Source organism: Astyanax mexicanus, chromosome 4 (genome assembly GCF_023375975.1).
Source record: "Astyanax mexicanus isolate ESR-SI-001 chromosome 4, AstMex3_surface, whole genome shotgun sequence".
NCBI lineage: Eukaryota > Metazoa > Chordata > Actinopteri > Characiformes > Acestrorhamphidae > Astyanax > Astyanax mexicanus.
In genome coordinates, this window is record NC_064411.1 from 37,607,992 (window position 1) to 37,632,350 (window position 24,359).

A 24,359-nucleotide genomic window follows, 5' to 3' on the forward strand; every position below is an offset into this window, starting at 1 on the left:
TGTAGAGGGAGGTGCTTCCAGATCTCCAGACTCTAATCCGTGGGCCTAATCTGACGCACGGTCAGTGGGTTACTAGTTTGCTGTGTAGCAATTATGTTAACAGTGTCTTCTGTCTTCTTCTTTTGGTCTAATCTACTTTACGGCTGCTCATAATGGCACAAGCGTTACTCCCCGTCTTTTCAGGTAGGATACCTAAAATAGAACACTAATAATAAGCATTATTTATTAGCATTTGGCTAATTCTCATGATATTTTATTATTTGTCTGTATTGGTATTGATTGAATGCTTGTATGTGTATTAATTGTATTTTATTTGTTTTACTTATTTATTCTTAATTTATTAGCTTTCCTTTTGGGCTTAACACTCGTGTCGGCGTATGTTGAAGAGCTTGACGACAAGTAAGCCAATAGTTTGCTAATCCTTTCACAGAATTCATTCTAATTTATGTATGTGATTTCATTTGTGCTATTTATATAAGTCTTTCAGAGTGGGCTTGCTGTGAAATGGTTAATTGCAATTTGCAATTTTATTTACTATTAAAACCTTTTAGTGAACATACACAAGTCTTCTGTGTTATTCTGAGGTGAAGTTAATAAAGTTTATCAGCTCTCTATATATATGTAACGTTAGCTAATTAGCACTTAGCAGACAGGCTACAGTTTGCAACTTCATTTGTTGTGCTAACGAACTTAATACATGACGAAAACAGAACATAAAACTGAGTTTCTGATTGTAATACATTTGTAACATTTGATCATGGAAATTACTTTGTTTTTATTGCTTTATGGTCCATTTGGCTGAATGTAAAGTACATAATTTCTGTTCATTGGTTTTACTATACACTCAGTGATTGGTGTGGCACAGTGGTTAACAGCACCCCCTGCTAGTGAGCTACTACATTACATGGGAGACTAGGGTTCAATTCCCAGTCTGGGTGACTGAATGCTGTTTGAATGCATTTTGCCATCTCTTCTGTGTTCTTTTATGTGAAAATAAATTTTATCTAAGCTGTAGGCTAAGCTAATGGAAGGCATTAGAAGGCATTTTTGAAAAGCTCCGCTTTCATTCACCTAAACTGACTTGAAAGATTTGAGCTGTACTGGGCTATTTTACCTCATTAGCTGAGATAAATTAGCCTCAGCATTTGTGTGTTTATCGAAAGACTGACTGCTTTTTCTTTGTGTTTTTTTTTTGTGTCAGTCAAGACAGACAGACAATTTAGTGATCTACTGTTGCTTTCTGTGGTCTAAAATGTTTCTTATTTACTGTATTTTTGAAATGCGGTGTGGCTTATTGTTGCTGTCTGAGGAAATTAAATCAAAAGTTCTCAGATTAATTAAGCACCTGCGAGTGTGAAGGACTTTATGTTACATAAAGAGATTTAACAGTTCTTTTCAACGGTCAAATCTCCACATTACTCTACGTTAACTAGATAAATCTACTTTAATTTCTTGCCCCCTCTACCTGTCTTCCTTATTTACCTCTCCCTCTTCTCATAAAACTGTCTCTGAACTTTCAAATTAAAAGCGCTGTGCAAAATTTTTGAATTGCAAATTTCATGACATTTTACACCCAACCCACTTTATAATATTGTTTGAATTATTAATATTTAATTGTTTAAGTATGACAAGAGCTGGAATTTCCTCTTTAACATACTGTCTTACATTTTTCTTTCCCTTTTTACAGATTTAACGACTTCCGGAAGAGTGAGCCATGGCTAGTGGAAGTGAGTGTGTGTTTATACTGACACTGTATTCAATCTGTTCTGACTTTGCTATACAAGCTGTTCATCTTTCTGTTATGGTATGCTTTGCAGTTTTATGCTCCATGGTGTGAATTCTGCAAGACGTTCGAGCCAATATGGTATGAAGTGGGTGCAGAGCTGAAGAGTTTGGGCTCTCCTGTTACTGTGGGGAAGATTGACACCGCAGTCTACACCAGTGAGTCAAAATCAAGCATTACATTTGATTTGCATGAAAAAAAACTTGGGATATCTGTTTATTCATAGTTTTTTTTTTAAATCAAGTATATAAAAAAGCCTGCTTTTCTTGGCAAATGTTCCTACTTTCCAGACAAGACTTTATATTAGATTTTTTAGCATTATTGTGAGGATTTGGTAGCTTTGAGCGACTAGAGCATTTGTAAAGTAGATGGTAGATGGAGGACCTAGTCATATCCCCAAGATTTATATATTTCTATAGTTTTGTTTATACCCATGTGAATGGACAGAATCCTATGAATAGACAGAATTCTGTGATTTAGCAGAACCCTGTAAATGGGCAAAATCCTGTGTCTGGGCAGAAGCCTGTGTCTGGGCAGAAGCCTGTGTCTGGGCAGAAGCTTGTGTCTGGACATAAGCCTGCGGCTGGGCATAAGCCTGTGAATGGGCAGAAGCCTGTGAATGGGCAGAAGCCTGTGAATGGGCAGAAGTCTGTGAATGGGCAGAAGTCTGTGAGTGGGCAGAAGCCTGTGTCTGGGCAGAAACCTGTGAATGGGCAGAAGCCTGTGTCTGGGCAGAAGCCTGTGACTGGACAGAAGCCTGTGCTGGGCAGAAGCGTCAATGTGTCATTCCATGCATGCTGTTTTTTAAAATAAATGTCTGGACATATTAAAGTGTGTTTTTCAAAAATGTTTGTAAATGTAAATAAGGAACCCACCAACCAGGTTTAGAATAATTTAGATATTAGCTATATATATATATACATATACCTTTTTCTGTATAGAATGGCCTTTAGCTATAAATATATGTTTTCTAAAATACTCTTGCAAAATACACTTTTTTCTGACTTGGGGTTACAGATACTACTAAAAGTGTTGGTAAATTAAAAGAAAACAAAAGCAATATTTTAATATGTAGTTTGTAGTGAATATGACTTTATTAGGCATAAATCCATCCAAACACTGTAGGCCTAACTTTCTGGGAGGACAGTGAGCCACTCAACAACGTCCAATCACATTGTTGCACGACTAACAAGAAGAGCTTATCTGTATCTAATGGGATTAGTTAAACAGTCTAATACCTCTGACAGAGGCCCTCATTGGCTGTCTTACTCCATGTTGAGCTTCCTCTTATTCATGTCCAGATGGTCAGTTTGGGTGGGCTGCATGCTCAGCAAACAGAAACGACTGAGGCTCCCAGTGGTCTCTGGAAATATAGTCTTTATTGTAGGTCTTCGCTTGCAGTTTTAGCAAGGTTACCTGAAGTGTCCTCAGTTCAAATCCCCTCCTGGAAGCTATTTAAAGTATAAGCTCTGAGGACGTGGCCAACTCCAGTGAGAAAGGCTGCTGCTTTTTCTACATCATTTCGGTGTAGATGCCAGCTCCCTATTACACTGGGTCATTTCACGATGATTGGACCAAGGGGAATGCTTGGAAATCTGCTTGCATAAAACCTATTAAAGTTACTATTTTAAAAAATCTTTTTTTCTACGAAAAAAACAATAAAATCTGACCAGTCGAATACTTGGTGCCATTTGTTTTTATGTGATCTGAAGTTACCACCGTAATGAATCATGAATGATACCTTAAAAAAGGGGATTTTGGTTCTTTAAATGCATCAATGGATGTGGTTGAGTGGTTCTTCTGTGGGAAAGCTTCATAGATGGTTCCTCACATGAATATTATTCATTATTTGGTTCCAGTGCACCTGTAGGGGGTAGGATCTATGTGTTTGGTATTAAGTGAGAAAATGGAAAACCCAACAAATGTGAAATTCTAAAACATCTTGTATAGGCCCAAATTTTGAATGGGGTGTTTTTCCAGTATGCAGTAATCAATGCTTACGAAAGGGCCTCCAAAAAGGCAGACCAGAGGGCCGGCTCATTATTCTGGTCTATGTAGATCTCAGATACACTGGATACCCCCACTGGTCTTGTAGAATCTATGCCTCGACAGGTCAGAGTTGTTTTGGTGGCAGGAGGTTTTAATATTATGGCAGATCAGAGAAGTACAAGTACAGTTTTGTTCGACAGTCAAGTTGCACAGAATACTAGAATTGTTATATATAATTATCTGAATAATGAAAGTATTGATTCCAAAGGTTTTCTTAATACTATATTTTCTGATTGTTTACAGTAACCCAGCATTTTTCTTTTTTCGTCTATTTCAGATGTTGCCACAGAATATGCCATTCGTGGATATCCAGCGATAATCCTGTGAGTGCTTATAAATACATTTTTGAGAGACAGTTATCTTTACTTAAGAACAACCATTGGACCCATTTTAAAGGGTGTTAGTGTACTGTATTATCTATCCATTTGTATATCCATCAGTTCATACCAATATTGTCTCGTGATTTTCTTATCATACTCCTACTTTACATCTATCTACCCATCCATCTATCCATCCTATTTATTCATCTAACACTCATTCATTTATTCAGCAATTGACTCGTCCATGCATCCATCCATCAACTTAACCACATACATTAATCTATCCTTCCATCTATGTAACTATACTTTTATTAATCGATATATTAGCATAATGATTTCCAAAATATAAACAGTTTAAAGCATTTATTTTAGATTTTCTTGGTACATCAGAATTATTGACTGAATTTCTAACTCTCTCTTAAACAGCATTTTATTTCATTTTTTTTATTCTCTGACAGCCTGAAAGGAGAGAAATCCTATGAGTACAAAGGACCAAGAACAAAAGATGGCATCATTGAGTTCACCAACCGAGTAGCTGGGTAAAAAAAAGTCTTCCATTTTGCAGCAGAGAGAACTGGACTACACTTTTTGCTCTGTGAGACCGAAATCAGTTTCAAGCTGCATGCTGAAAAAAATCAGTAGATAAGAGAATCCTGTTTATGAGTGCTATATACAGTAATTTTGATATAGACCCATCTACAAATGGTTTCCACCAATCTGGATAACCAAATAATTATTTGAGCTGTCATAGTTCCATATATCATAATTCAATTTAATAAAGACTTTGGGCTATGATGTGATTAATAGTAGCATAAACCAAAATATGCTTTACAGTCATTTATTTCTAAAACTAGACAAAATATATGTAAATTGAGACGTATGTTCTTATATTATGCAAACAAACAAAAAAACTGCCAATGTGGTATGCAAATTTGTCTTAGCAAGATTTTTTTAAATAAGCAGTCACAAAGTTTCAATGTGAGTGAAGTAAGACTTAAATCAAGCAAAAATCCCTTATTATATGGCTTATATTTGTACTCAAGAATCAGAATAACTTATTGTGCTTATTATGATTTCAAATGATTTTAAATAAGATGAAACGTCTAAGTAAAACTGATTAATTATTCTTAAAATAAGTAAAACAGTCCTACACTTACAATGCTTAGTAAGACAAAAATTCTTATCAAAGAAAAATTTTGATTTATTGCCTTAAAATTAGATAATTTCATGTGCTAAGATTTAGTCTTTTGTAGTGTACTATTAGTGTTATTAATATAGTGTCATTACTATAATGTCATAGTGTCATTATTCAAGTCAAAGTCAAAGTGAACTAGTGTCATTTACAGTATTCAGCAAGAACTGTATACATAGATAAACAATATTATGTTTCTTCAGACTCCTACACTGCAAAAAACTAAATCTTAGCAAGTGAAAATTACTAAATTGGCAATAAATCTTATTTTCTTCTCTGATAAGACTTTTTGTCTTATTAAGCATTGTGTAAGTGTTAGATTATTTTGCTTAGTTTAGGGATAATTATCCTAATCATTCTTACTTAGAATTTGTACCTTATTTTAAGTAATTTGAACTCAAAATAAGCACAATCAGGCAGCAATCAATTTATTCTAATTCTTGTGTCCAAAACAGTGACTTTTTTGCTTGATTTAGGTGTTACTTCACTCATTTTGAGACTTTGCCATTGCTTTTTTGTAAGAAATCTTACTAAGAAATTTTGCTTACCCCATTGGCAGATTTTTTTGCTTAATATACATATTGTCTAGTTTTTGCCAATGGATTTTTGCAGTGTATGTGCAATTTTGTTATTTTTATTTCAAATTGTAATTCCATTTTCTCCCCAATTTACATGGCCAACTACCCAACCCACACATTAGCACTCCCCCTATCACTAGTGATGCCCCAACACCAGGAGGATGTGAAGTCAGCAAATGCCCCTTTTCGAACTGCTGTTGATGCAGCATTACTAAGTTGTCATTCAAGATTACACTGAAAAGTGAGATGTTTCCAGTACTTTCATTTCAAGTGTTTTGCAGAAACCTGCTTCTGGACATCCGCCTCCTGCTGAGGCCTAATGGAACACAGACTGAGGATAATCAAGGCCTTTTGGACCATCTGAACATGCTGTAGGAGCTCAGCCCCCCTCTGGTGTTAATTTAATTTCTTCCTTTCTCCAGGCCCGTGGTACGCTCTCTGACCAGCGCCCAGCTGTTCCAGCATGCCACGAGTCGACATGACCTTTTCTTCCTATACATTGGAGGGAGGTCACCTCTAAAGGTATGAAATGGCACCTGAAGCGCTATATGTTTGTCTATTATTAACAAACATCCAAGTTCTACAGAAACGCCCAGTTGAGTGGAACACTTCTGCTGAACATCCCATTGTTTGAATGAGCCATGGAAACCCATACAAACATTGATATACTGAAACGTAATTAGCATTATTCATGACTTTTGTGGTTAGTTTCATGTGTGTCAACAATGTATTGTTTAATGTATTTGGTGCTGTGCAAATATTTAAGCAACAAAAAGAGCCAATCTGCTTGATACTTACAGTACTAGCGGATGAGAGACATGCATGTTAGTGGGGAAGCCCTCACTCCTCAATGTGGAGATCTGTGCAAGCGCAGCTGGTTTGTGTCAGCTTTTATTAGTGGTTATATATATTATATATATATTGCTGAAATGACAATCAATATATACAGATCGATAGATATATAAGTGATAAGTAATTGTTTAAAATTACTAGGCCTGTCACAAGAAAAATAAAAATGTAGACAATATATTATTCCAGAAATTATTGCAATAAATTATATTATTGTCATTTGTAGATTTTTAAATGCAACTGACATAATAGAAATGTAATAGCATACCCTTTTAAAGACAACAGAATTTTAATTAAACATAGTTTGAAAAATACATTCTTTTTTCTTTGCCTACTGAAGTCCACATTGTCTGTATGTATGTCTGTTATTGAAGCGTTGATCATTTGTCACGTCTTGGCCCTGTCTCGTGTCTCTGTGTGCATTCCCCACGTGACCTGTGCTCCCCTGTGTCTCCCGTCTCAGTACTTTTCCACATGTGTTTCTAATTTGTAGCTCCGCCCCTCGTTACCAGTCTCCCCAGGTGTTCATTGTTTTGTGTTACTATAAATAGTACCTGTTAATCTTCGTTTGCGGTCGGTCTTTGCACCTTCCCCTGTTGTCTGTCTCGCCACGTTTTCGTTATTGCTCTAGTTCTCGTTCTTTGTTTTTTTGTAGTTTCTCGCTCTTGTTTATTTTCTAGTCACGTTTAGTTCCTGTTTGTTTCTTTGTTTATGTTGTATATATTTACGTATTTATCCCTTGTATATATTTCCTCGCCCCGTTTTGTTATTATCTGTTTCACGTTTTCTCCCTGTTTGTTTATGCACCTATTTATATCCGTTATTCCCCTGTTTGTTTATTTGTTTCTTTGTTATTTAATAAAGTCTGTCTTACCCGCGTTTACGTCCGCCTCCCGTCTGGTCCCGCGTTACAGAAAGACCGACCTTAATTATGGACGTAGCGGGAAGATTTCTGTCGAGGTCCGGGCCGGCCATCCGCCGCCCCTCTGTCGGGATCCCGGCGCAGGAGAATCCGAGGCCTCGAGGCCGGAGAGGGCCTCGGTCTAGGCGCTCTAAGGGATCCCGAAATTCGGAGGAATTTCTTGGGGGGGGCATCACCGTTGGGGCTATGGGCCTTGCTTCGAACCGCGGGGGAGGCGGGGTGGTCAGAGACGCTGGCGATGAGGACTTTTGGAACTTTGTAGCTGCCGCGTCTAGTTCGGAGGACGAAGATTACCCTCCGACGCGAGCCCGCTTGCCGCTTCCTCCGGGGTCAGTTCTGCACCCGGCATTCCGATGTCCACTCGATCTCGTGGAGGAGGCCACCCTCGCCCCGAACCGATCTCCAGCAGTGCCGGTCCTCAAGACGCCGTCTTCTGTCCGCCCGCCTCCCATGGCGCGCTCCGTTTCAGCGGCTCCTCAGCTAGCTTCAGCGGCTAACCTGCTAGCTTTTCCTGCGGCCGCTGCTCCTGCCTTCTATTCGGCGGCGCGGCTAACTCAGTTAGCATCCCCTGCTACCAAGACGCTCTCCTGTTCGTCTGCTCCAGCGCTCTCCTCTCCGGCTGCAACGGCGCTCACCACTCCGAGGGCTGCAGATCCAGCTTCCACGGCGGCCACACAGCCGCGCTCCGACACATCCCCTGCGCTGAACTCTACCGGCGGCTCCGCGCTTACTACTCCAGACTCGTCCGTCAAATCAGCTGATCCACGCCGGGTTTTCGAGTCACTCGCGGCAGCAGCAGCTCTCCACTCTAAGGTTTCCATGGTTACGGCGCTACACTCTACTGCTCCTGCCGCCCTGGAATCTGCATACACTGCGGTGAGTTCAGCTCAAGTCTCTGTGCTTTCTTCAGCAGCCCTCATCTCCACGCAATCACCTTCAGCTCAAGTCTCCAAGTCTGCTCCTGTGTCTGTGCCAGCGGTGCCCACCGCTCCTGTGTCTGTGCCAACGGTGCCCACCGCCTATGTTCCTGTGCCAGCGGTGCCCACCGCCAATGTTCCTGTGCCAGCGGTGCCCACCGCCTATGCTCCTGTGCCAGCGGTGCCCACCGCCTATGCTCCTGTGCCAGCGGTGCCCACCGCTCCAGTGTCTGTGCCAGCGGTGCCCACCGCCAATGTTCCTGTGCCAGCGGTGCCCACCGCCAATGTTCCTGTGCCAGCGGTGCCCACCGCCAATGTTCCTGTGCCAGCGGTGCCCACCGCCAATGTTCCTGTGCCAGCGGTGCCCACCGCCAATGTTCCTGTGCCAGTGGTGCCTATCGCTGCAGCTCCGACGCCAGCTGCACCCGCCGCCGCGCCTGCCCAAGCTGCACCCGCCGCCGCGCCTGCCCAAGCTGCACCCGCCGCCGCGCCTGCCCAAGCTGCACCCGCCGCCGCGCCTGCCCAAGCTGCACCCGCCGCCGCGCCTGCCCAAGCTGCACCCGCCGCCGCGCCTGCCCAAGCTGCACCCGCCGCCGCGCCTGCCCAAGCTGCACCTGTCACCACACCCACGCCAGTTCCAGCTCCTAGGACTATGTTTGGCCCTAGGTCCCGTCTACCCAGGTCTGCCCCAAGGGCCCCGGACCTCAGCCCTAGAACTGTGCCCAGGCTGGCCCCACGGACCACACCACAGACTGTAGCCAGTCCTGGGCATCCCCAAGTTTATTGTGTACCCCTGTCGCTCCCTGTTCTGGTTCCTGTGTCGGTCTGTGTTCCTGTTCCTGTCTTGTCTGGTTTCTGTGTACCTGTCCCTGTGACCGTGTTCGTGTCTGTCCCAGTTAATGTTTTTGTCCCTGTTCCCTTGTCCAGTCCGGTCCAGTCACCTGTCATGCCCCATGTCCAGTCACCGACCCCTGTCCAGTTCCCCGTCCAGTCTCCTGTCTCGTCCAGTGTACAGTCTAATGTCCAGTCTCCGTTCATGTCCAAGGTCCAGTCTCCTTTCTTTGTCCAGTCTCCTGTCCGGTCTTTAGTTCAGTCTCCTGTTCTGCCCCATGTTAAGTCCCCGGTCTCGTCTCTTGTGTTTCCTGGCCTCTCCCTGCCGCCGGTCCCTGGGGTTCGTTTTTACGCGCCTCGGGAGCTGCGCGTTTAGGGAGGGGCTTCTGTCACGTCTTGGCCCTGTCTCGTGTCTCTGTGTGCATTCCCCACGTGACCTGTGCTCCCCTGTGTCTCCCGTCTCAGTACTTTTCCACATGTGTTTCTAATTTGTAGCTCCGCCCCTCGTTACCAGTCTCCCCAGGTGTTCATTGTTTTGTGTTACTATAAATAGTACCTGTTAATCTTCGTTTGCGGTCGGTCTTTGCACCTTCCCCTGTTGTCTGTCTCGCCACGTTTTCGTTATTGCTCTAGTTCTCGTTCTTTGTTTTTTTGTAGTTTCTCGCTCTTGTTTATTTTCTAGTCACGTTTAGTTCCTGTTTGTTTCTTTGTTTATGTTGTATATATTTACGTATTTATCCCTTGTATATATTTCCTCGCCCCGTTTTGTTATTATCTGTTTCACGTTTTCTCCCTGTTTGTTTATGCACCTATTTATATCCGTTATTCCCCTGTTTGTTTATTTGTTTCTTTGTTATTTAATAAAGTCTGTCTTACCCGCGTTTACGTCCGCCTCCCGTCTGGTCCCGCGTTACATCATTGAAATATCTAGCCAAAACACTTTTACTGTTTACTGTTATGTATGTGAACAAACACAAATAAACAGAATAGAGAATATCACAAAGTCAATGTAATTATTGTGACAGGCCTAAATAATACTGCTTTACTATTATTGTGTGATTCTGAATTTGTGGTCATAAAGGCTTTTTTGATTTTTTAAGAAGAAGATCCAGCTTTGAGGGACATTCCAATTAAAATACACTGATGGCATATGGCAAATTAATGTAGTGTTCAGATTTAAAGGGCATGTTTGCAGTTTGCCACTATGAACAACGTTTTTTTCCTCTTCAGGGTTTGTACTATAAAGTGGCAGCTGATTTTATTATCCACAACTATTTCTTCTCTGCTCCTGAGGACGTTTTACCAAAGGTAAATTCTTTATCGTATATGCCTTATGATTTACACTTTCCAGCATGACCATTGTTTCATTAAAATGTGGCATAATGTAAATAATTATTTTTTTTCTTATTCTCAGTCAGTAACTCTGCAAGAGGTTCCAGCTGTTGCTGTGTTCAAGGACGGAACATACTACGTCTACAATGGTGAGAACCTTTAAAAGTGCTGGTTATCCAGTATAGGGTATGTTTTTGTGTTGATGAAAAGCTTTTCAACTACCCTTAATATCAAGAATGAAAAACACTTATCTCCAACAGCAACTTTACAGGAGAGAGAAAAAACCTTGTAAACCTTCAGTGGAAATCTAACAATGTGAAAAGAGTTTATTTCAGGTAATTTTGAAGTGTTTCTATTGGTCCGTTTATCAATAAATTTTGGCACATAAAAATTGACATAAGTGTTTTTCATAGGACAGTGACAATATGAAAAATACATCAGGAGAACCTAATGCTAAGAAGTAGCTTGCAGTGCCAGCGTTGACCACAAGGGGTGGCTTTTTCTCTTCTCTTACCTTTTAAGGCACCTATCAAAAATAATTCAGCTACTTCTTAGCATTTAGCTTTCCTGATTTTTTTCTTTGCTAGATGCCTGGAAGAGTAAGACAGAAAAAAAAGAGAAAAAGCTGCCACCCTGCTGGTCAATACTGGTGTTAGTCAGTTCATTTTTTTATATTTTCCTCTTCTGGTGCACATCAGTAGTATAAAAAGATTCATAAATGATTCAGAAATATTTTTTCAACTTTTTTTTTTGTAATGTTATGCATGCAGAAATAATATATTTGTGTGGAACTTAAACTCAGAAATGCATATTCAAAAACTGATCAAGAATTTATCTTACCCTTCTGGGCTTCCATCCAAAGATCAGCTTGGACTATGTGAAATTAACTACCAACAAACAGTGAATTTGAGCTGAATTTTATTAGCAGGTTATGCTCTACAATGCAATGACCTATTTTACATGTGATCTTATGGTTTTTTAAGGTTTTCTACATAATCACATTTTTCACATTAATACAAATGTCACATGTACAAATGTGCATTTATTATTTAATTCAATTTTACTTTACATTTGTACTAAAATATATTGTTTCAAAATATAGCATACATTTACTTGATTGCACAGGAACACATTCTACATAAAATAATATGGTTATTGTCCGGAAACAGCATGCAATTTCACTTACTTGGACTTTTTTCACATATAATACATTTTTCCATATGTGATCAGATATATGTGTAAAAAGGAATTATATGTGATCCACTTGATTGCACATTTATCACTAACAATTAGTCACTAAAAACCATCTAAAATTGAAATTTAGGAACAATATGAAGATTAACCACTAGATTTATATCATATGTTTAAACGTTTTTTTACATGACATCAAATTTTCACAATAATATATATATATATATATATATATATATATATATATATATATATATATATATAACATATAAAATCATGTGATTACTGTGCAGCTACATTAGACACTTTATGCCTTGAAACAGCATGTGATAACTTGTCATCTGCATGATGACATTTCTTTCGCATGTGATTACATTTTCCCAAAAATCAGTTTATGTTTACAATATCTGTTAGGGATGAGAGGGATGGACGTAAGTGCAGAATATATTTATTAAATCCACAAACTAAGAAACTAAAACAAACATTATAAACAAAAGCTACACACAAAAAAAACATGTGTAGGGAAATGCAAAACAAGACTAAACGGTAACACTTTACTTGGATGGTCCATTTGATGGCCTCTTTAATGCTCAACTGACATTCAACTAACATTCAACTACATCTCTATTAAATGCAAATGAACTAAAAGGTGAAAGTAAATAATTCTCTATTGAATATAACCCTACATTCAACTCTAACCCAAACGCTTCTATATTTTAGGATTGGGTTTAGGGTTACATTTTAAGCTTAGGTTAAGGGTTATATATATATATATATATAGGTATAGGATTAGATTTTATGGTTTATTAAGGGTTAAGGTTAGGGTTAGATGTACGGTTAGGTTCTATTTTGAATCATTTACATTCAACATAGGGTTAAGTTAAATTTAATGGACATTCAATTCAGTGTTAGTTGAATGTCAGTTGAGCATCAACAAGGCCATAAAATGGACCATCCAAGTAAAGTGTTACCGAATAAACAATACTAGGATGACTAAACTATGAAAACTAGACCAGGAAAACAAAACTCAACAAGATTTAACTAGAAAACAAGAACCTAACAAGCAGCATGAGACACAAAACAAACCTGACAAGACCACAGACAGCAAACAAAAGACTAGACAAGGAAGACTTGAAACAAAGGGGCTTATATACATGAGGAGGGAACAGGAAACTGGAAACACCTGAGGATCTGTTACGAGGGGGCGGGGTTACAAATAACTAATGACAGGGTGGGGCTAGGGCGGAGACAGGACAAAAACACAACATTAGCACATGGCTGGGAACACATGACAGGAAAACATAGGGCAGGAGCACATGGGACCAAAAGAGGGAAAAACACAAGACAGATATGGGCTAAGGTGTGACAATATCACATTTTCCAAAATGGCAAGGTTTTATTCCAACTAATTTTGAAGCATTGATCATCTATTGGTTCATCCATCATGAAACAATATAAACCGATACAATTTTTTTTAAATTAATTTTACTTCAGATTTTTCCCCATTTTCTCCCAATTTGTTTATCCAATTGTCCCACCCCTTTGTGTGTCCCCATCACCGGTGGCACCCTTGGAGGATGCGGACGAGCACACGCCTCCTCCGACACGTGTGAAGTCAGTCACCCATTTTTTCGAGCTGCTGCTGATGAATCATTGCCTGAGCAGCTAGCGCACTCAGAAGAAAGCACAGCAGCTAGGTTCCGATTAATCTGCTCACAGACGCCTCGTGCCGCCCAGTGTCACATTTAAGCGTGATGGGGAGAGAGCGCCATCTACCCACCCGGAGGGAGCAGGGCCAATTTTGCTGCCTCTGAGCGCCAGCAGCTGATGGCAAAGCTGCGTGAGCGGGGGTTCTAACCTGCGACCTCCCGCTCATAGTGGCAGAGCATTAGACCACTGGACCACTCGGAGCCTAAACCGATAAAAATGTATTAAAACATTTTAATTTTAATACAAATTTAAAATCTCAAAAATAGAGAATACAAGGATTTTGCTTTACTGTGACAATGCTCATGCATCATTCTTTAATTTACCAACTAATTAAACTATTATGCCTTAGTTTACTCTCACTTTACTTTGTTTTGTGCTTGTGTCTCAAAGGCCAAAACCAAGGCAGGAGACTTTCACAGTCCAAGGTTGCCTTATGTCATACTTTTTCATTTTCATTTTAATTGTGTAATTATGTAAAAACTGTACATTAATATTTGAAGTGGCAATATTGTCATGGCCGTGTCCACTGTGACCTGACAAAGTGTGGATGAATAAAGGCTGAAAGAGTACTTTAGTCATATATATTAACACGGCTCAACATACAACCATTATACAGCGTTATAAAGTATTTTACAATTCATATAATCCATTATCATCATCAATAACAAATCAAACAGCCCAGGTCACAGCCCCTTCTCAGCGTCTCAACTCCAGGCAGTTTCCTCTCATGGCCTCTCGGATGGTGCCGTCCCAGTCGGGCCGCTGGGGCAGCTGGTAGTTAAAGACCAAGGCGTCTAAGCAGAGGGTGACCAGGAAGGGGCTGAGATAGTAGTCGTTCGGAAGCCGTGAGCAGCGGTGCAGCACCCTCAGCACAAACTCCAGCCCTGTGCAGTCCTCCTTGATCAGCAGGTTGGTCTGCTGCACCTCCCCATTGTCGAAAAAGGCCTTTTGGATCCAGTAGCTCAGCAGAAAGGGATCAGGGCACTGGATCTGGATCCGGAACACTGCTGTGTCAGAGGAGTTCTCCAGCACGTTGATGCTCAAGACGTCCATTGGACTGATCTGGTGGAAAACAAGGAGGCTGTAGATCAGATGATTGCCTGTTTCATTAAAATAAAGAACATTTCACCAGTGCCTGGGGGCTGTGGTAGACTTCAGTAGCAAGCTTCTAACCAAGCATTGTGGATCACATATATCCCTACTTGTATGAAAATGTTACTCCTGTTTTAGCACAAAAAGACTACAGTTTACAGCATATATAGATGCTAATAAAATGTGATGTAAGCTTACCACACCATTGTTAGCATCATGCTAACTGCTTAATGCCGAAAACATCAAATATCTGACAGGTTAGATGTGATGGAATATAAGAATAGTACCATTTCCTTAGGATGCTAAAGAACGCTGCACTGACCTAAAATATGACACTGAAGTCATTCAGTATTCCACGTTATTTTGAAGCATTTCTATTGGTCAGTCCTTCATGAAACAATAGAAACATTCTGAATCATTATGTCAAAATGTGACAAATCACAAAAATAGACAATGCCAAAATGCAAGGAAAATAAGTTCATATTCATAAAGTTTTAAGAGTTCATAAATCAATATTTGGTGGAATAACCCTGGTTTTTAATTACAGTTTTCATGCATCTTGGCATGTTCTCCTCCACCAGTCTTACACACTGCTTTTGGATAACTTTATGCCACTACTTGTGCAAAAATTCAAGCAGTTCAGCTTGGTTTGATGGCTTGTGATCATCCATCTACCTCTTGATTATATTCCAGGTTTTCAGAAGCTTACATATATATATATATAGCAATATAGTTACTTGTATTATAGCAACTGCCTAGCAACAACCTGACAACCACTAAGCAACATCACCACCTTAAAATACCATAGCATTCACCTCATTAAGCCATATTACCCATGCAGCGTCCACTTATCAACACTATAGCAATCACTTGTGATACCATAACATCCAACTAGCATTTACCTAGCCACTTCAAAGCATTGTCCTAGGATAGCATAGCAAGCACTTTGCATCCACCTAACAGTCCCCTAGCAGCTACCTAGCAACTTCTAAGCAACACCATCGTAACCACCTGGGATACCATATAAACCATCTGGCAACCACTTAACAGCACCTGGGATACCACAGCAACCACTCAGCAGCTCCATAAAAACAACCATACCAAAAAAGCAACCATGCAGTCCTAAAATGCATGTTTATAATATAATATGAACATGTGTTTAAGTAAGATTGTAAGAGTTATTTTACTCAATACTCTGTAGCTATAGAGTGGAGTTTAGCTACATTAACCCAAGCTAGCCATTTAGCTCCAGTACAAAGCTCAAAAAGAGCTTAAACGGGACTAAATCAACAACAGTTGCTTGGTTTCTTTTGAAAAAAACTGTTCAGTATAATATCTGAACTTTTTTAATGTGTATCAGCATATACAGGCTGTTGGCAGAGCAAATAACCCTCCATTAAAGAGGCAGAACTGGAACAGTCAACAAGGACAAGGACTGAAGAACCAGTTTATCACATGTGACTGAAGTCAATTAGCAATGTTCATAGTGAGCTGACATCAACTTTGAAGATGCTGTTAATGGTACAATAAAGCAAACAGTGGTCCTACCACTTTTCTGGATGCACACTGTGGTGCACTATTCCAGCAGGACAATGCTCAACCACATAATGCTTCTATGTCATGTCCAGCCTCATTGCCAGACCTATCCCTGATTTTAAATGTGCATCATCAAAGGACACTATTAGGAACCTCTATGACTCCATGCTTTTGTATGTGTAGCTCAATACATTTGACCTAGAGTTGCCCAAATCAGTATAGATATTTATTAGATCTTTATTTTTCTACTGATTTGAAGATGTTGAGTGTAAATGACAGAATTTTACACAGTTGGCATGTTGTGAGAGTGAGCTTTTAAATGCCTTTCTTTTATAGTTAGCCATGGACTCTGCAGCACATCACTTAGGGTGCTTTCACACCTGAAAGTCCAGACCTTGGTCCGAACCAAGGTTCATGTGTTTGCTACATTGTATATATTTGCCCCGCCTATTTTTGTTTTCACACTGCAGTTTAGGGAGCGCACCAAAGACCTTTGTGTGATATTCATACGTCCTTTCATCATCACTTACGTATCGATGCGTTTTCCTTAACTTGATGCTGATTGGTTTTAGAAGGAAATGCATCTGACATTGGCGTGTTGACAATTCAGCGGGTGGTTCATTCGGCGGGAAGCCTTTTCAGGATAAGGATAAAATTAATGAACAGATTCATTTTGTCTCCATAGTAGTGATGCTATTGTGGTTTTTATACCAGCAGCAGCAACTTCAGGCACAGTGCCTAATGTTAGTTCAAATTCGCCAAACGAATGTGCTTGTCCTGAAGCAACTGTATCTGGTACTTTGGTCCAGACCGTGGTTGTGGCCCCTTTCACACCTGCTACTTTGGTTCGTAACAAACGAGCCAGGTGTGAAAGCACCCTAAAAGATCACTTAGGGGGCTTTCACACCAACCTTCGTCCAAATCAAAGAAGCAGGTGTGAAAGGGGCCACAACCACGGTCTGGACCAAAGTACCAGAGTTTGGTCCGACCAAAAGAGGTGGTTTTGGTCTGGATCTACTGAATCATGGTCCGGTTCCTTTGCAGTGTGAAAGCACTTTTCTTCATGATTCAGACTTTCAGACCAATTACAGGAAGTTGAGGCAGTCTTTAAAAAAAAAAAAAAACAGAAAAAAAGAATTGCTGAAATCCAACTCCCTTTAGTATGCAGGTTCATCACGCAGCAGTATGGACACAAATGCTCAGACTGGGAATTAATTTATTTACTGTAACAGTAGATTAACTCTTATTTATAAATAGAAATAAAAGGAATAAGGAGAATATTTTGCACTCATTCTGCTGTGGGGCGTGCATGCCCGTGAAGGGGAGTTGGATTCTGGCAAAGCAACTCGCCTAACACATAGTAAACATTCTACAAACCAAATAATATAAAATATAAAGAGATGCAGTTCTTAAGTCCACTCAGTAACTAAACTGCAGTGGGAAACCAAAACTAACCAGTTCAAATATACAAAACACAATGTAACCATGGTGCAGACTCTGCTCCAGACTTTCAGGAGTGTAAACAGCTCTTAAGTAAACAAGCCTTTGAGCAAAAGCTGCATATTGTACCTTTAAGACGATTTTTTTCAAAAAAGGGATTAATCTTGGGACCCTGGGTTAAGCTTTTAGCACCTCTTTAATGTGCGAAACATATTACAAAATGCACTACAAAACGTAGGTCAGCTTACCTTCAGTTACGCAAATGCTGCTCCCTCATTATGCACCGATACATTAAGAATGTAAGTCCTGTTCAAATGACCGGTCATTGCAGACGTTGGATCTGTCCAGTTTGGCCAGCTCTCTGTAATTGGAGCAAGTGCAAGAGTCCTGTTCTGCTCTACAATACAGAGTTTTCTGAAGGTTGTGTTTAAATATATCCACAATCCGCCCTCTTTGTCAATTGACATAGTCTAAGTATCCTGTTTCTCTGTATAAAAACACATTTCCTTGTGCTGTTGGTGGATTTAAATGAATGCCTTGAGGAATGTTTCCATATAAAAGTATTTCACCCACTCCTTAATGCAAAATATTTTTATTATGCAAACAGATCCAAAACAACTGGTTCCCAGTATCAGCAGTTAAGAGTCCTATATTTATCTTTTAGGCTGAAGGAATTTAATGTTTAATGCATGTGTAAATGTGTATCTTGCAGTGCAATTAGACATTTGGACTGTTTTGTGTTTTTATTCCAGAGGAGCATGACGGTAATCTTTCAGCCTGGGTGGATCAGGAGCGATTCCGCTGTTACTTCCAGATGGACAGCTTCACGCTCTACCAGATGGGGGACAGAAGTACTATTAGAACTTTACTATTTTAATAAAATGTTTATATTTGTCACACTGCAACATTACACTATATAACTAGAATACTGTAACATTACATAATAACAATGTTTTGACACTGTTATTATTACTTACACCATTTCAATGATTTTGCACTGTGTTATATATATATATATATATATATATATATATATATATATATATATATATATATATATATATATATATATATATTGTCGCTGTCCAAAAAAAAACTGTATCTCTAAAACAGCAACTTTACTGGCGAGAGAAAAAAAACTCGTAAACTTTCAATGGAAGTTAATGTAAAAAGAGTTCATTTCAGGTCATTTTAATGAGTTTTTATTGGTCCGTTCATCAAGAAATTTTGTCACAGTGTAGGCGACAGTTTGTCTGTTCAAATTCTGTAGTAAACTTAAAATCGACAAAAATGGAGATGTGTTTTTCATAGGACAGCGACGATATATATATATATGTATATATATATATATATATATATATATATATATATATATATATATATATATATATATATATATATATATATATATGTATATATATAGTAGTATAATACAGGACAAATCCTGCACCTAACAACTGGGATTATACATAGAGCTCAGCCAGGATCTACTACTCACTCAACTAACAACAATAGCCAAAACCACCACAATCTGATACTGGCTCGACAAGGATCCAGAAGCACAGCCTAACACTATGTTCATGGTCCATTGCCTCAACTGCCAAGTATCCAGACCTATCGAAAAATAACCAGTGAACAAACAGCACAACATGCATTTCAGTAAAACAACACACCATATAATTTTTACACTGTAACATTACACCATTGCATTACTATTACTATACTTTATAATACATTACATTAGTATATTTGCATTTATTCATAACACTGTATTTTGTATGACATGGTAACATTAAACTCAACATTACTATTAAATGGTTGCATTGCAACATTACATTATATTATCATTTACACTATATAACACAGTAACATAACTCCATAGAAGTACTGATATGCCTTAACTTTACACAGTAAACATTACATTAAAACAACACACCAAATCATAGTTACACTGTAACATTCCACCATTACATTATTATTACACTTTTAGTTTCCACTAATTTTTTATAACATGGTAACATTATTTATAGTATTACTGATAAATAAATGTTATGAGGTAATGTTAGTGTGTAACATTAAACCATAACATTTATATTACATCTTATTATACTACACATTACAGTTACCCCTTTTTACATTTTTTTTGTGTTTTGATTGGTTGTCTATTATTGTGGATTGCATAACATATGACACTATTATTTACTATTATTGGATTATGAATCTAATGCTTCAATGAATTAGCAATGGACTGTTTGTGTATGATGTGTTTTTGTGTTTTTTATATTCTTCTTAGCCAAACTTGTAGCTTTGACAGTACTGGAAGAGAAGAATCCGAGTGCAGACAGTATTCGGTGAGAGTTCACTCTTTCACTTTTTTTTTATTTTGCTTAGAATGTACAACAAAATTAATGTAAATAAGAAAACATAATTGAAAACACATTTTACACATAATTTCTTGATGACTGGTGGGTTAGGTAGACCCTGATGTTACTAGCTGGGGCATGGTGACATCTTCTAAGAACAGAAAATGTTGTTTTGTCTCCACTTATTTTCAGCTATAAGTCTCTAATGGAAAAAGTGGCAACAGAATACAGAGACCATTACAAGACGTGAGTATAGTAAAGCATTATTATTATTACGTAGTATATTTAAAAACTAAAGAAACTGAAGTTTCTTTATGGTTCTTAAATATATGGATGTAGGGAATAGACTAAATATTAAGACTAAACTAATATTTTTAATACTTTTCATGCTAACAGCTCCCATTTACAGAAGTAGTTCTTTAAAGAATTATTACAAAACATTCCAAAAAAACTTTTTTTGAAACTTTTTTGTCAAGATTGTATTTAGCTAAAATTGTGCTGAATGTATCTATGTTATCTGTGTGTTGTAGGGACTTTCAGTTTGGCTACATGCATGGAAATGACTACATTAACGGCTTCATAATGGGGTGAGCATTAAAACAGCAAATGGAAAGTGCTAGAAAATTCTCTTAGGTCACTAAGAGAAATTAATTAGTAATACATTTCCGATGTTGGGGTAAAAGTAGTGGATTTCTATGACCACTATCATAAACTAAAAGTACAATGTAGTACAGAACAAGCTGAGAATAACTCTACAACCTTTTGTAGATGTTTTTTTAGTTAAATATTCTGAAGGCCGATTTATATTTTTTTATCAAACCAACACCGTATACTATGTGTACCCTATGCGTAGCCATGTACCCTACACCGTGCATGACACACACTTTTCCAGAAATACAGCTATGTGTTTCACAGAGCCTTGCCAGCATTTATAACAACTAATAAGAGTTTGACCATCATTGAGTTTTATGGTGAATTAGGTCTAAATATGTCACACTTTTTACATCTCAGGTTAGCATTGTTAGGCAAACCAGCTGAGCTGTTGAATACATTATTAATGTTATGACTCTATGAAAACATGTCCACAGATAATACTTAGACTGTATAGTGTGTAAGATTGATTTATTAAGACACAAATAGATCAAAAACTACTGCTTTTACTACTAAAGAATTGCTATCTTGGGTTCTGAATTGTTTCATAATAGTAGCTTATTGTAGAATACAGTTAATGCTAATCTAACTGATTCTTCTTTTCACCAGTGAACTGGAAATACCATCTCTTATAGTGATGAACATGACCATTGATGGGTACTATCTACCAGAGAGTAAGATTGAGACCACTGAAGAGCTTCTTCAGTTCCTCAGCAGTGTTCTGGATGGACAGTCACAGGTTTGATCAGTTCAGTTATTTTCACACCAAATGTTAAGAACCACCTAGTTGAATTTATGCCTACAAAATTAGCCAAATATATTCAAATGTCAAAACCTAGACAAAGCACAGATGGAAAGAAGGAATGCCATGATAATCTAGGCCTATTTTGAAATCTCTGTTACTAACAGAACTGTACTTACTTATGGCGTTAAAAAATAGTGCTTTTTTTGCATGGGCAACTCTATGCCCCTATCTCTAGCATTGTAAGCGTGTTGGGAGCATCAGCTAAAAGCACTGTATTTCGGAATGTTTGGGGTAAAGGAAGATGGGATATTCAACAAAAGTTTCTACTTGTTATCATGTTTCATTACACCTCAAGTCCATTTCACACCGGAGTTCTCCTTTAATTTTAAGATAATCTTACTCTAGAAAATATTGTGACACCAGGAAGTGGGTAACCATGTTTTTTAATAGATGTTATCATGGGTGATTACATTTTTATTTAAAAATTATGCTTTTGATGTTGTTGGAGTAACAAGGAGGGCTTTATATTAGATCTTTGTTTTTTTGAACATTGATGTGAGGATTTGATTACACTTAATTAGTGACAGGATTATTTCTACAGTATTTGCTCCAGAGAGCCCTATTCTTTTGGCAATATTTCTTTGTTCTGTGTGAATTTGCACATCTGTGTCAGCAGTGGGTGGATGCATTTATCAGATGCTATCTGACTGTGCTCACCTCTGTGTGTTTCTTTCAGTTACTTGGGGGGAACGGGTTTCTGCGCCGTATAAAAAGAATGTGCTATCGGCTGCTGACGACTATAAAGGTGAGACTTCACTGCACTTGCATGTGTCAGATGAGATGAATTCTGTGTGTTTTTCCCAGAGGCGTACACATCCTGAACTAACGCGGGCAAATATTTAGGCTAACTCTGCCCTAGTTACCAGCTGTTTACACCATTTCTATGTGACAAATGCTAATGCTAATCCCTCTCCTGCTCAGACGAGTTATGCATCCGCTCCCTTCGTCACCTGCTTCCTCTTCTCGCTGCCCTTGGGCCTGGTGCTCATAATCATTTGGGGTATGTGTACTGCCGTGCCGGTGGATGATGATAGTGGCGAAGGGGCTTTGCTGGCTGCAGGGATCCGTCCTGAGGTCAAACAGAGGAAAGGCTCAGCACAGAAGACCATTGAGGCCAAGAAGGATGATTAAAGGAGCAGTTAGACCAAGCAGGGTAATATTGCCAACAGTGAATGGGAAATAGTAGGGTCATTCCATGGTAACTTTCCAATAGTTTATCCAGTCACGTCATGGATTTCTACCAAAAGAGCCTAATCCTGTTAACGTTTTTATTTATAAAAATCAGGTTTCAGTATCGTACCTTTGGTCATCATTACAGTCTTTACAATAATAAAGTCATGCAACCTAAGGCCTATCTTTTATGAACCTACACTTCTCTAGTGTGCTATTCCAGCAGGACAATGCATGTCCACATGCTGCTACATGCTGTTTTTTTTTCTGGCAAATCCATTTTATGTCTAAACAGGTCCTTGGTAAACTGCCATGGAATGATCCAGCAGCCACAAGTTAGCAGAGTATCACGTGCATAATGCTAATTGTTGGTTGTTTGCTTACTTATTAACAAAGTTAGCTTTGTAAATTGAACTATCCCTTCATAATGTGATCTCATTCTTTGAACTCTGTATTAAATGATGCTATTAAATGATGCATTGGTGTCTTTTTTTGTAAAGAAAAAAAAATCTATATATATATCTAAACACTTTAGTACGTTGGACATTTATGCACATATGCTACTATATTAAATATATATATACAGGGGTTGGACAATGAAACTATAACACCTGTCATTTTAGAGTGGGAGGTTTCATGGCTAAATTGGAGCAGCCTGGTGGCCAATCTTCATTAATTGCACATTATTGCACTAGTGAGAGCAGAGTGTGACGATTCAATTAGCAGGGTAAGAGCACAGTTTTGCTCAAAATACTGCAATGCACGCAACATTATGGGTGACATACCAGAGTTCAAAAGAGGACAAATTGTTGGTGCACGTCTTGCCGGCCCATCTGTGACCAAGACAGCAAGTCTTTGTGATGTAACAAGAGCCACAGTATCCAGGGTAATGTCAGCATACCACCAAGAAGGACAAACCACATCCAACAGGATTAACTGTGGACGCTGTAAGAGGAAGCTGTCTGAAAGGGATGTTCGGTGCTAACCAGGATTGTATCCAAAAAAACATAAAACCATAGCTGCCCAAATCACGGCAGAATGCAGTGTGCACCTCAACTCCCCTGTTTCCACCAGAACGTTCTGTCAGGACAATAAATTATTATTATTATTATTATTATAAGTCTCAGTTTATACATATATATATTTCTTTGATTTTACCTCTGGAATATAATCAAGAGGAAGATGGATGATCACAACCATCAAACCAAGCTGAACTGCTTAAATTTTTGTACCAGGAGTGGCATATGGTATCCAAAAACAGTGTGTAAGACTGGTGGAGGAGAACATGGCAAGAAGCATAAAAACTGTGATTAAAAACCAGGGTTATTCCACCGAATATTGATTTCTTAGCATTTAAAACTTTATGAATATGAACTGGTTTTCTTTGCATTATTTGAGATGTGAAAGCTCTGCATTTATATTCATATTTAGCCATTTCTGATTTTCTGCAAATAAATGCTCTAAATGACAATATTTTTATGTGGAATTTGGGAGACATGTTGTCTGTAGTTTATGGAAGGAAACAAAAATGTTCATTTTACTCAAACATATAACTATATCAATATATATAGCAAAATCAGAGAAACTGATTCAGAAACTATACAGTGACATATATAGTGATATACCAA

At 38.7% G+C, this 24,359-nt stretch overlaps 1 protein-coding gene across 1 annotated transcript; it reads left to right on the top strand.

Moving 5' to 3' along the window:
- The first annotated feature begins 47 nt into the window (after window positions 1-47).
- Window positions 48-23,206, top strand: tmx3a (thioredoxin related transmembrane protein 3a). Its single transcript, XM_022679154.2, has 16 exons — window positions 48-183; window positions 345-399; window positions 1,688-1,727; window positions 1,818-1,941; window positions 4,110-4,155; window positions 4,611-4,691; window positions 6,345-6,444; window positions 10,672-10,749; window positions 10,856-10,922; window positions 18,495-18,593; window positions 20,036-20,093; window positions 20,298-20,351; window positions 20,636-20,692; window positions 21,366-21,495; window positions 22,238-22,306; window positions 22,483-23,206. Exons 1-16 carry the CDS (start codon window positions 153-155, stop codon window positions 22,690-22,692), a joined length of 1,299 nt encoding a protein of 432 aa, XP_022534875.2. The 5' UTR covers window positions 48-152; the 3' UTR covers window positions 22,693-23,206.
- Window positions 23,207-24,359: the final 1,153 nt, after the last annotated feature.

What these genes read in the sequence shown, in the direction of transcription:
- tmx3a (XM_022679154.2), top strand. Translation starts at nt 153, where the DNA reads ATGGCACAAGCGTTACTCCCCGTCTTTTCAG. An exon ending in TGACACCGCAGTCTACACCA is followed by an intron (nt 1,942 to 4,109) that starts GTGAGTCAAAAT and finishes CGTCTATTTCAG; the next exon opens with ATGTTGCCACAGAATATGCC. An exon ending in GGCTGCTGACGACTATAAAG is followed by an intron (nt 22,307 to 22,482) that starts GTGAGACTTCAC and finishes TCTCCTGCTCAG; the next exon opens with ACGAGTTATGCATCCGCTCC.